The 14,238-nt window shown below is 39.1% G+C and overlaps 1 protein-coding gene across 1 annotated transcript in view; it reads right to left on the bottom strand.

The window, feature by feature from the left end:
- Nucleotides 1–4,656: 4,656 nt before the first annotated feature.
- Nucleotides 4,657–14,238, bottom strand: part of IL1RAPL2 (interleukin 1 receptor accessory protein like 2) — a 524,968-nt gene continuing 515,386 nt past the window's right edge. The window contains exon 10 of the mRNA XM_065411176.1: nt 4,657–5,354. Coding sequence (XP_065267248.1) covers nt 4,657–5,354 — 698 coding nt within the window. The remainder of the gene's footprint in view (nt 5,355–14,238) is intronic.

A 14,238-nucleotide genomic window follows, 5' to 3' on the forward strand; every position in this document is an offset into this window, starting at 1 on the left:
GGCATAGCTTCAGAGGAGTTGCACACAGCATCAGATGGTGTGGCTGGGAAAACTTACCAAACTGACCTTGTAAACAAAGAAGAAACCTCTGATCTCAAATCAGCTACTGACTTCCTGGAGAGAGTTCAGTCCCAGGTTAGCATGCATTGAAGATCGTCTCATCTTTACAGCCCGGAGTATGGAACCTGTTAATGGTGAGTCTGTCGAGGTATTCAGATCAGTTCAGAAGATGGAAAATTAAAAGCCCAGCTAGGATACTGCCCCTGAAGACTTAATCCTGTGAACTGCTGAGTGTCCTCAGCTCCAGTACTTCTGAGGATTGGGCCTGAGAGACCATCTATTAGGAAGAGGAATCCCAGAATATGAAAAAGCCTAGAATAAAAATCTCTATGGGTCGTTCAGCCTTATGGTATAATAAAGCTCAGTTATTGGATTTTATTCAGAAGGTCTATTACCAGGTAAAGGGCATTTTTTAAAAGTGACCAGTGTGAGTTCAGTAAAGCATTTACATATGTGCTTAATTTTAAGCACTTGCTTAAGTTCCACTGAAGTAAATGGAACTTAGGCATGTGTTTAAGCATTTTGCTGAATGGGGATGGACTGCTGACCCAGGAGAAATTCTGGTGAGAGCAGAGTAGAAGCATTTTTAAAACCACAAGGTAGTGACTTTTTAAAGGCATTTGTTATTTTTTCCCTAAGTCCTTATCTTGTTTATAATTACGAGGTACACTAAATTCCTTTCCCAAGGCTAAATAGCCCTGAAGTACCACAGTTTGTGTTAGCATTGAATTGAAACAAAGCAAAACACAAAACCAAGTTTGACTGTAGTCAGCTTAAATAAGTAAATAGTTATTAGCCTCTTTGTTTCTTTGTGTTTCTTTTCTGTATTATTCCAGTAAACCTGGATCTTTAGAGTCTGGTCCAAAGCACACTGAAGCTGATGGGCATCCTTCTAATGGTTTCAATGGACTTTAGATAAGCCTTATATAGACAGAGGATGACAACATTTAATTATACAGCCTTCTCATTTAGCAAAATGGATATTAACTATTGAAACACTGGTTCATAACCCCCCCCACATAGTATGATTCATTGTAATTACACAAATCATTCCAAGAACAGTCAATACTCACTCAGAATTGGCACCTCAGTCCAAGTTAAATGGTCTTCTGTCTGAATTTCCCTCACTATAATAGAATTAGTAGAAAGACTGAACAGATTTATATTTCCAGCTTTATGAATCTCATTTTTATAAACTGTCTTTTCGTTCCTACTCGATTTTTTGGAAGGTGTTTCACACAAAAGGACAAATGTATGTAAAATAGTTTTCAAATACTTCTATGCTATAGATGCCATTTTAAAAAGATGACTGTCATCCCAAACCAGAATAACCTTGTGGTTACCATCTAGACCTTTGCTTATCCATAGAGCCAGTTGCAGTCTGGAGCCTGCACGTTACTCAGTTTGCTGCTATTCCCCTCCGTCCTTTTGAATTTCCCATCTCTTCATGGCCATTTTGCATTGCTAAGTATTTTCTGCCAGCCAAAATTTCTTTCTCTAAGCAAGTAGAACAAATATATTGTTTTTCTAAAGAAAGTAAAGCTAAACACATTGTATGCAATTCCTTATTTCAGGTAATGACGTTCTCATGGGTATGTTGGAACATATTAGGACAAAAGCCACTTTGGCCTCAATCCATTTCTCACTGAAGTCAATAGAGAGACTCTCATTGACTTTAATGGGAGTTTAATAGGGCCCATTAGGTTAAATTCACCCCAGGTACAGTGGACCAGCACATTGTCTACGCACCACGCGGGTCCCACCTAACTCTAAATTCTACCCTTTGACAAAATTTATCCAGAAGCTTAATTGCTACTTAAGCAAAACTAGAATTCCACCATGTACCATAATTTCTTTGTAATGTGAATTAAAATAAGTGGTATCTCTTGCAAGACCTATTCCCCTTTCCCATACTCAAAGCAGAGGGATACGGCAGGTTCCAAGTTATGTATATATTGTAGCAGTATGTGATACACAATTGTAAATCTCAGATTAAAAAGCAGAGTGTGATTTGTCATCTATGACTAAAATATATAGATACATAGATACACAATGTGTTGTGAAAAATGCCAGAAAAACTGTTCTTTTCATGTTACCGCAATGCAAATGTGACTGCATTTTGTTGTTGAGTATCTACTGCTCTGAGATACATATTGTGGCCAAGCAACTGAAATTGATACCCATGTTTAATCATTGTAAATAAAAGAAGCAGATAGACCTGCATATGTTTTCAGAGTTTGCATGCTCAATACAGAACTAGTAGGTTTAAAAATCTCACTGAACATTCTATGTGAATTAAGAAGATTTTAGAATAATGTGAAAATGAAAATAAAGTACAGCTTTTCACTTAAACATATGCAACTCTCTTCATGCAGAATTTTGTTTTAGTTTTTTTTTAAGTTACACTTTGCATTAAAGAACATAACCAGTGTAAATACAATCTGTAACACTTATAAAACAGTGCAAACGTTGTAAATTTCATTTTTTTTAAATACATGTATTTATAATGGAGGTAAAATCACCTTCTTTCTCAATAGAAAAATATTTATATTAAATACCTACATATGTTGAACTTAACTTTACAAAAGAGTAAGTTATAGTTCCACATTTGTAATAAATTACTATCATTTCTAGGTTTCCACATTTACTGTTAGTGTCAAATGCATGTATGTCTAGAAAAACAAAATAAACTTGTATTATTGAGAACAGAATGAAAATATTACAGTTCATAACTAGTGTGAAGGGGTGCAAGAGAAAGTTGATAAATATTGTGAGAGAAGCAATGGAAAAATACAGAACTTTATGAATTATTGCACACTTGAGTTCATTCTTATGACCTTTGGGCAAATACTTAATTCTTTTGATCTTAAGTTGGTATTCATTTTAATTTTACTGCACTTATGATTTAAAAAACATTTACAAAATATGAGAATTTACTATACCTTGATTACTGATTGAACCACAGGCAGCTATGTGCAGAGTGCAAACTTTAACTTATGCAATCAAAAAGCAGCAAGACTAAAAAAGAGATTAAAATGTGGGCAACATTGTCTTCCAGAAACATATTTCTGGATTTGATCCTGCAGCCCTTACAGAGGCAAAACACTAAAATCAATGGGAATTTTGCCTTGCTAAGAACTGCAGAATTGGTTCCTGCCTCTGTTATTCAGAACTTTTTCTTCAAACGCTGTTGTCTCCATTGGCCCAATTCTATAACCCTTAATCATGCGATTAGTCCTTACAAATCCTAATGGTTTCCAAGAGACTCCTCGATTAAATAATTAATGATACTTAAGACTTGGAGAATGATTGTCATCCCTAGAGCTCAGAATGCTTACCAAGAAGGATAAGTAGCATTATTCTCATGTGACACAAACTACTCACATGAGTAAGAGATGCATGAACTGACCTTAAGAGCTGCTTAGGCAACCCAATCTACATAATGTATCGCTAGAAGCACTGAGAAAAGAAATACTTGTGCTTGAGCCATAGTAAAAGATATATAAATTGACAGGTAGATATAGAGACAGCATATTCTCTCTTTCATAACTACATTTCAGATGATTATCACTGCAATTGAAGTCATATTAGTAGTAAACCTGAATAATTTAGCTCTTAATCTCTGAATATTGCTGTATTAATTTTCTATTGCTAGTATTCTCAGTAACATGTAAATTTTAAATTGCAACTGTTTAAATTTTGGAAAAAAATATGTAAAATTACATGGCCATTAGTACAAATCTTACAACACGTCAGGAGAGTTTAAGAAATCATGATTTTGTTAACAGACAATGAAGTTTGTACTTGAAATGTTTAAAAAATGGCATTTAAAACTGTAACATTTGTGAAATCTAATAAACCACAGAAAAGTTGTTTGGAATCATCCTAAACATCTGACAATATGCTAATAATTTGTTAATAAAAACACACAGCTAACCATTGACTAGGAATAAGATATGCCTCAATAACAAAATGAATGGATGCTGATGTGAGCAGTTGATTTATTCTGCAGTTACTGTGCACTTTATTGATAAAGCTAGTAACTCTTCATCCACATTGGTGTATCAACGGGTCCTCTTCTAAAATGTACTTGTGACAACCTTATGGGAAGTGCTGCCTATGGTTTTCTTTTGAGAATGGTTCACCCAGTGTGCTCTACAAAGACATATTTTCTTTTATAGCATGTTAAGTTTAGAATTTGCAATCTGTACTAAAGTTTATATTTTCTTTTTTTAAAATTCTGTGTAAATAGATGAAATCCCATTACATAAAGATGGGTGTCGGAGATCATATACAGTATTGAACTTCCATCCATACCAGACTGTAAAACATACATGTTAAAATCAAAGGATATATTTCCCCCTTCAAAGAATCAATACAACTGTACATTAAATGATATGAGCTACATATTGAACTACAAAAGAAGGTCCCCTTTGTCAATAATTTGGAAATGTAAACTAAAAATTCAGGTACAAAAGTGAGTAAATGTGTCTCTGCCTCCAATCTGATTCGGCACCCCGTGGCATTGATTTAATGTTCTTTAAAAATCTGTCTTCATGGTGCTCAGAAAGCATCTCAAAAGAGTTCTCATCTTCACTACCAAATATCACTTGTGAAGCTAAATTCCTGGGATGATAAAGGTAGCAATGGGTTGTTCCTGTGAAATTCTTGGGTGTCCTTCATGGTATTATTAAGAGGTAGCTGTCCATTTAGTAGTGTCAAGGGTATGTTACAATAGGTGTGGTGATTACTTATGGAAGCTATTGGCATGGTTGCCGCTGACATGTCATACTCGTATCCTCTGCAATAATGTCTCATTTGCATGGAATCCGTTTGATGGTAATCGGCTAAATCTGCTTGAGATGCTACAAAAGTGGCAGAGGCGCCTGTCATGGCAAGAGATGGTACAGTTTGGAGGTCTCCAAAAAGTCCCTGTTCTGCAGAGTCCAGGACTTGGCGCCGAGATAAAACCTCTTTTTTCTTCGCTGGCATTTCATAGACTAAGCGCTTCCAAAACTTAGAATTCAGTTTGCTGCTTTTTGGTCCTTTCCACTTGACCACTGAGAGAAGTTTGATGGTGTGCTTTAAAGATTCCACTTCGTGGTAATTCACTTTGCCTTTTAAGTCAGTACACTCAATCAAAATAACTTTGATTTCTCCACTGACTAGCATGTTATGGAGTCTGTTTTCCATCTCAAAAATACTCCATCCTCTCCTGAGAACATAGTCTGGAGTTAACACGATAATGAGTCTTCGGCTTTGCTCAACACATCTTGTGAGATCTTCAATGTATGCTACAAATTATAGAAAGAGAGAGAGAATAAAATAAAGAAGTCTATTCTGTTAAAACATTAGCCTTGCAATTAAGTATACTAAAATACTAAGGTTCACTAAGGGTCTGATCCCACACCATTTAATGGAACTTTACAATAAAAATATGATTGGACATTAATATACACCATCTCTCTATTTACGTAAAATTTAGAAAAGGAAAAAAGTCTAGCTCCTAATGGTTTCCCCATATTAATCATAGTGTAGCTAAGATTGATTTAACTTCCTCACTGTTCAGCTGCATTTCAGTGACTTACAAATGACAATATTTGTTTTTCATTTACAGAAAAGTTTTAGCTCTAGATCAGTGTAACTTTTGTGTAAAGTATAAAATTCACAACACATGCTATGGCCATTACTAAAATTTCTTGGGATGCAAGCTAAGGTACAGTAATCAGTTCTTATGCTTCAAGGTGTAAAGAACAGAAGGACACTAGGATGCTTCAGGGTGCATGGATTGTAGCTAACCGGTGCTCGGGAAGGAATCCTCTATCACCACATGTGCAAATTATGTTATTGGAAAGGTACAGCATGGGCAGCTTTTACCTTTTTCTACACACTGACCACAATCTTGGAGGTCCAATGATATCAATCTTGGAGGTCCAATGATCTGTTTTAGTATTGCAAATCTATGCTTCTACGTACACAAGATAATTAACAGAATCTTCATTAGATGATAGGGGGAAAAAACCCCAAACAAATGGAAAACATAAGCAAATGTAGAATTACTCAGAGGTGTTTATTTTCTGAGGTACCACTGACAAGGAAAATGTATATTCTACAGTATTTATGCATGCTAACATTTGCAAGGTATTGGTGTAGGCAGAGATGCTGTACACCATCTTCCTGTTTCACAAGGTCAATTTATCAGCCCAGAATATATTCTGGGGGTTGAATCTTAGTTTGTGTGTTTGATATGCCTGACAAAGGAGAATGGGGGAGAGAGACCAATGAAAGTAATCTGACATGGACCTCTTTACATCTATTTACAGAGGTCCTGACCCCAAACCATTCAAAGCCATGTAAAGACTTTCAGCGGGTGTTGGATCAGGCCCAGAAAAATAATAAACAGCGATAAAGATAGTGAGAACAGAAAAAAGTGCGCTTTGGTTGCATATCATTTTGCTGGTAACACTTTACTTTTTATTACACAAACTGTCCTTCGCAGCTATGCTACTCAAAAGCATGCAGTCTGAGAAAGGAGGGAAGGCATGTGTTACAAATGAAGACTTAGACACAGGATCTGCACACAACAGGCCTTTACTCAGCACAGGGCAGGATCTATCTTACACATACTGACCTCTAGCAGGACGAATGGTTACAGTACACTTCATTGATCAACATCTTTTACTGTAATACTTATTTTGATAGTCCCAGGCAAAATGCCGCAGCATGCTTATTGACACCACTTCCCACCAAATAGATAGCTACAAAATAGGCCAACAAACATTCAAAAATATCTTCATTTCAGGAGACTCAGGGTATATTTAGCAGAAAATCTGCCTTTACCAGCGTTTTATTTCACCACTTAGCAGCAAGAAAAAATTATTTCACATATGAAAAAAGCAAATTTTTATACACCCTATAGACAAACAAAAAATTCAAGACATACACATACAGTACAAATGTTTATGCAACCATCTTTTTAGTTAAAGTGTTATGATCGTTTACTCATGCAGCATATACAGTTTGATTTTTTTTTCTTAAATTGATATTTTCTAAGGAAAAAACATTGCTCTCTCTCTAAAATGTTTACTTATTGAAGTGAAAATTCAGCATTAAAATCAGGGTGAAAATCAGCAGCAATAGGAAAGCTATCAGCAGAACTGGTGAAACAAAACTGAAGGAAAGGTAGAAATGTTCAATACAATGGAAAGAGATTATCCCAATGTATCAACAGCTCAGACTCTTCATTTTCTTCCTTTCTTTCTGCTCCCCAAAAGAAAGAAGTTAGGTGGGAAGCTTCATCATTAGAGGTTGGATCTGCAAGATACAGTAAAACAACAAACCATCATGCATCTTTCCTGATACATTTTCATTCCTCCTTCAAGAAATTCAGACTACGGGTGTGTACAAGAGCATTTTTATTGCATAGGACACAATATTGTTCAGGCACTATCAGAAAGTCCCACATATTCAGTTTAATACTATGCATAGCTATGCAGGTACTATGCATGTCTGTTACAAAACACACAACACTTTTTAAAAAATCAATCCATTGCACTGATCTTTTTAAAGAAATTGTGGTGATATTTTTAATTGCAACAATAAAGCTAATCTTATATCAATTCAATTGAAAACTCACCAGACTTAGCTCTTATATCCTCTATAGCTGAAGAGGCGCTCTGGGGGAAAAAAAAAGACACCCTGGCTTCCCCCTGTGAGCTCTTCACCCCTCTGTGTTTCTCCTTTATTTTGCTGTGTGCAGTTTAATTGGTGGACATTTAGAGCTCTTTCTACAGGCGACTAGAATTAGCCCTTACAAGGTTACCTTCAGAGTCCTTTCTCAAACCTCAAGTTTGCCGCTGGGTCACAGATAGACCTGACCAGTGAACAAGGGATCCTTTGGGGCAGCGAGGATGGAGTTGAGAATAGTGGCTTGCACACAACTAGACGCACCCTTCTATGCATCCCAAAGGAAAGGCAAGCAGGTCTTGAAACTGCTCGGCCAATAAATACACAATCATTCCAATATCTTCACAGCAGTACGCCAAGTTCCAGCCTGTGACTCCCTGAGTCTTGGAGCTGCACTAACTTATGTCACGTGGCTATGGTCCTAGGCGGGATTATACTAGTGGAGGGTCAGCACTGCCCCACCCTTGAACACACCATGTGGGGCTAGGCTGGGTGGCTGGTACAGGAGCTGGCTGTACCGGCGTCACACCACTAGGAAGGTCTCTTCTTCCAGGAGAATTTTCTGCTGTCAAGTTATGGCCAGAATCCAGTTCCCTTGTGGTGGTGGACAGAGGCTGGGGCCTAACACAAGATCTGATCACCACATTTATCTTTTATAGGGGAACGTTGCCTTGTGATTTGGAAAACGTGCACTAAAACAAAGCCAACATTGTTGCCCTCTCTGTAATGTCCCTGCTTGTGGTGAAACAGGCAGGCTGAGATTCTCTTGCAACAGGCGCAGAATATTCTGCTGTCGCTCTTATGCCATCTGTGAAACAGAGCGCTGAGAAAGCATTTCAGATGTGAAACTTAAGTAGGGGAAATCTCCTCTGCCAATTTTACCACCAGTTGGAAAGAAAAAAATAATCACAAAGTTCTGCAAATTTCATAAGCAACATAGAACTACTTCAGTGCAATTGTATTTCCTGGAGTGGCATAACTAATCTTCAGCTGGTAGGAATGAGCGTAGCCGCATTGACTTCAACAGCTCAATGCTGATTTGCACCAGTTGAGGATCTGGCCAGAAATGAGAGGGACTGGGAGTGGAAGTTGTGAGGTTCAAAGGGGAAAGTCTGCTTCCTGTCTCGATCAAGATAATTTGCTTTTGATCAGCAGCATTTTGTGACCATAAAGATTCTCAAAGGGCAGTGAAGTAGCATGGCCACTGACAAAAAAACAAAAACTAAAAAACAACAACAAAACCCCCAACCAAACCAAACAAAATAAAACGGAAGGAGAAATGTTCAACATTGATCAAAATAGGCAAAAGGCATCTTTTACGTTTTACTTATGAGTTTGATTCAGGCAACATGTGGTCCATTTTGTCTCCTGTTTTGGCTGGTGGGTACTGTACTGTAGAAGAGGATGAGAAAGTGAACAAAGAACCCAAACCCTACAAAATTCAAGAGGCACAGCAATTTTTCTGTTAGTGGGGGTATAAGCTAGTTAAAGAAGGTGATAAGAAAACACATTAGCCTCTGGTTTGCAGAATCGGGACTCCCCTTTGTAGCAAAAGAAAAGAGCAAGAAGTAACACAGAAAAGGGTAGTGGGAGCACCAAGTCTCACCATGCAAGCTGTGTAATTTCCCATCTAGCATTTGTGAGTCAGACTTGACTGGGAGCTGACACAGAGAAGCAAAGAAGTAAAGAGGAACACAATGGACGGTCAATACAGTAGCACTATAATGCCTGTATTATGTATTCTGAATGTAGCGTTATTACATAAAGATTTTTTTTAGGATCTCACATCAGACACTAAAGGAAATCGTAAAGTTCAAATACCAAAGCCATCTACTGCCTTATGCAGCACATATCGCAATGAATATATTTATTAGCTCCAGTTTATAAAATCGCCTTTGCTAATAGGTGCTAGAACAAAAATAAGATAAAACAAGACAAGCCGGAGGGGAAATCCCCCATTATGTTAAACCTTCCTTCTTAACCTGTAGCTCTCAGTTTGTTATTGTTCAGCTGAGTTGGTTTCAATGAACTGGTTCCCTTTTGTCACCCTACCTGTAAATAAAGTGAATAAAAAGCAAACATCCTCCCTGGAACATGGCCAGAGTTATATCAGGGAGGAATAGGCCCCCAGATCATTTGGGTTTGGAAGCCCTATTCCTAATAGTTATCTTCAGAAAACTTGTATGGCTAGCCTGTATGTTAGGCCTGGACAAGAATATGGGGAAAGCATGGGGCCTGCCAACTCCCTCCCCTCATTTGCAGTGGTCAAGCAAAGCCCCTGGAAAAAGGACCTGGAAATTAACAGGGCAATAACATCTACAGGTGGAAGGGTAGGGCGAGAGCAGAGACATATTCTCTCCCTTCACTTGGGCTAAATAGTAGAGATGGAGCAGTCAGATTAAATCATTTACCCAAGGTCACAAAGGAAGATTGGCAGAGCCAGCTATAGTTCAGTGTCCAAGTTCAGTGCCTAAGCCGCAAAACTATCCACTCTCTACAGTCTGGGCCCGCTAGCTACCAATGTGCTTTATTGCAGTATTCTGGATGAAATGGCACCCGCTCATCCTGGTTTTGGCATCTCGAGGGATTTTATTCAACTGTTAGGAGGATAAGTGTGAGTTGGGTTGGCGTGTTACTATAGCCCTTGATCTCTTGTTCAATTCATGTCAAATTGTGTCAAACTGTGTGGTAACTATACACTATAGTGTAATTACACAGACTGATGTGGACACATCTACTACGAACTGGACCAACAAATTAATTTGCACTGCACATAGAGTGGGGCCTGAGCTGTGAAGTTTGGATCCACACTCTGGATTTGGATATGAACTACCCCAGCATTTGAGGGTGTCAGTATTCAGAGTTCCAATCCAGCCTGTCACAGAGATAAGACCAGGGTTATGAAGATCAGATACAGACCAAGGCTTTTCCATAGTTTCCGTAAGGGATGGGGAGAGAAAGCGTTTGAAGTATGTTCCGGTCCAGGCTCACCTCAAACTGTAACCAATCTGGGACCCCAGAAATGAAAGCTGAATTTCTTCTTCCTCTGTGACAATTATAATTCCATCAACATCAGTCTCCTCTTTGCAATATATAGTGACCAATGTTTAATATCCCCTACTTCTGAATAATGCAATGGCTGAAGGGTTCTTCTGTGTCATCTCCTCTATTCTTCAGCTTCATCAAATTATGATGAACTTGGAGTCCCCCTAGGCAAGCTGATTACCCAGCAACAAGATTTACAGGAAGTTTTCTAGGTCACAGAACTTACCCCACTAAACACTCAGGTCCAAACCCTGAGGTCCTTGTTCAGTTACTAAGCCATTTGTCAGGCAATGACTGTATTCTGAGTAAGGATTGAGTAAAACACTGAGCAAGAACTTCGGGATTTCATGCTTTTATTGCATCCATATAACAGCTAGAGCTGGTGGAACATTTTCCACCAGAACATTTTTCCATTAGAAAATGGCATTTCATGAAAATCACAACTGTCCACAGAATAGGGATGTAAGAGTTTAACCGGTTAACCGATAAGCTTGATGCTTATCGGTTTCTGTTAATGGTTAAACTCCACCCAGGGTCCCGGCTGCTGCCTTGTGTGTGGGGTCCCTCTGGGCTGCCGGCCCCACGTGTGGGGCTCTGCTGCCACCCGGCATCCCTCTGCGCCTGGCATCCCGGCGTGCCTGGGGTCCTGACCATGCCCAGTGCCAGATGCTTCAGAGGGAATGAACAGAACAGGGTAATTATTGAGTGATCCATCCCCTGTCCAGTTCCAGCTTCTGGAAGTCAGAGGTTTAGGGTCACCCAGTTAGTTTATTGAAATAGACTTACAAATAGGTCTTCTTGCTCTTTGGGATCCCAACATAAGCAGACTCCATTACACCTCCTCCCTCCCCGTGTTTCTCTCAGGAAGGCAGAGATCATTCGTATTTTGCTATGATATTTTTATTCACGCATCACATAACACAGAAAGCAGAGACTGCTGTAAGCAGCAATCTGCCTTTGTCTGGTCTGGCCTCTGCAAGCCAGATTCCCACTTTCCAAAATGGAAGATGCCTTTTGATCTGTGCTGCCGGAACCCACTTGACAACAACAGCTGCCGCACATGCTCCCCCCGTATGGCCCCTCCTGTCCCCAGCCCTCTCCCTGACTCAAGAGCGGGAGCTCAAGTGCGGGGCTTGAATATGGCGCAGACGTACCAGCAGGAAGTTCCCTCTCCAACAGGGGAATTCTCTGCTGGGTATCTGAGGCTAGGTTATGGCCCATTCACTCCCCCTGAGTAGCTTGTCCATCTGGCTCTATATCTTGCATATAAAGACAGTATCATAGAAATGTAGAGCTGGAAGGGACCTTGAGAGGTCACCTAGTCCACCCCCCTTTGCTGAGGCAGGAACAAGTATACCTAGACCATCACTGACAGGTGTTTGTCCATTCTGTTCTTAAAGACCTCCACCTAGAGAGACTATTATATTTTTTTTCCAGCGGCTAAGCTAAGAATCAACTTGATTAAACCACAATCAAACTTGCCCTTTGATTTTACTGAGGTAAGCTTTTCAGTTTGTTCAAAAATGCCCTGAGACAAAATAAACCATCAAACACTATTTAACAAATCTATACTTGGATACTTCCCAGTCCAGAGAGCAACTGTATGCATTGCCTCATGCCGGGAAGTCAGAGCAATAATGGACACCCTCCTGTGGCAGCAGTTTACAATTGCAGAGATTATCTGAAACCAGCCTTCCAAAGGATACACGATTGACTATAGCATTGGAATCTTATCTTAAATGCACAAGAAAAGTTATACGAAGAAACACCCCAGATCATCTGGTGGGAAAGTGCTGCATTATACTGAGTGTCATCAGATGACAAAATACAGTACATGAAAGCATTTCGCTAGAAAAATAAATCAGTTTTCCCCCCTGAAGGAATCTGCACCTAAGAACCAGATAGTCCGACAGAACTGTTGCTTTTGAGAGATTCGTTAAAAAATAAATTGTGTGTTTCTTCTCCGGAGCGCCTATGCAGTCTATTCTGTCTGTTCTGTTTTAATCTACCGTAGATAACCCTTTGTAATGTAAAATCAATATTAAATAGAACATCCAAGTAGGTATGTTCCATATGTATATGCAGGTACACATACGCTTGCGTGTCTAAACATTTTTTAACAAAAGTCCAATTTTTCCTCTAGAAATACAGTTCCTTTTTTTCACAAATCCCAGGCACACAAATCATGCTAATTTCAAGTACATATTTTATTCTGCATTGTCGTCATTAAGTTTGATTAAGCATTCTCGAGGTTCTATATGAAAGAATCAAGCCCTTTCATAATGCTGAAGCAGAGAGGATGGAGAGGAGAAAAGAGATATTAAATCTGTGAATGTTCATAAAATGAGCATTCCAGGAGATGTTAAATGAATACCCAAAATGATGACAAGTATTTGTTGAGTGTCTGAATGACAGGTAGTCAAAAATAAAATTGCATGCTAGTTATTGCAGCAGCTGGGAGAAACAGACTCATGTCAGATAAATCTTCACCTTCAATATGTTTATCATTAAAAGGATACGTTGGAACTCTCTCTTTAATTCACTTTGTACTAGTACTACATTAAAAAAACAAAATAAAAACTTGCTGCACGGACTGTATCTGAACCACAATTACTTACTATAATCCCTGCTAGTGATCAAGCCCACTGGGATTTTTATGGCAAATATATCTGTGTTTTCTCTCAACAGGATCTCACCTATTAATGTAACCGTTTCTCAGATGGGAAGGAGTACACTTCCCAGTTTGCATTTTGAGCCAGGAAAGAACAGTCTTGCCTAGGCATTTAACCCTTTCAATTCCACTGAACAGTTTCTTTTGGGGAGAGAAGGGAATGTTTTGATTTTTCTATCTCCTGCTAAGAAGCGGTATGATATGCGAGGCTGATAGGGACCAATTCTGCAATGCTCTTCAGTGGTGTAAGGTCAGACCCTGTCTGACGGCTTGTAGAAGTAAAGGAGCACTGCAGTGGGGACAGGGTAAGTAGCCATAGCTTACAGGCTGCAAATGCAGGGACTGCTATAATGCCTTCAGAAACGCCGGGGAAGCATTTGCTCCAGGTGTAACAAAGAGGCAATGTGCATTCTGACTAGCCAGTGACTGAGGCGAGGTGGGGGGCAAAGCTGTGGCCCTGCTTCCAATTCATCCACATACTTAAGGGATAAGATGCCCACATTTTTGGGGTGTGTGGTGGAGGTTGGTGGTACTGGGTAAACATCATCAGGTTCCTTTGCAGGCAAGTTGCTAAAGCAGCCGATTATAACTGCCTCAGTATAGGGCAGGGCTTTCTGTACATCTACTTAGGAGCAGCCATAGTTGGGTTTTATGTTTATATTTCCTTTACATTAACACATACACAGAGGTACATATTTCCCTTTTCTAACATGTCTTAGTGGAAACTAACTGAATACAGACATTGCAAACTAAATTAATATTCAAAAGCATATTTC

This window comes from Emys orbicularis, chromosome 9 (genome assembly GCF_028017835.1).
Source record: "Emys orbicularis isolate rEmyOrb1 chromosome 9, rEmyOrb1.hap1, whole genome shotgun sequence".
In the NCBI taxonomy this organism is placed as follows: domain Eukaryota; kingdom Metazoa; phylum Chordata; order Testudines; family Emydidae; genus Emys; species Emys orbicularis.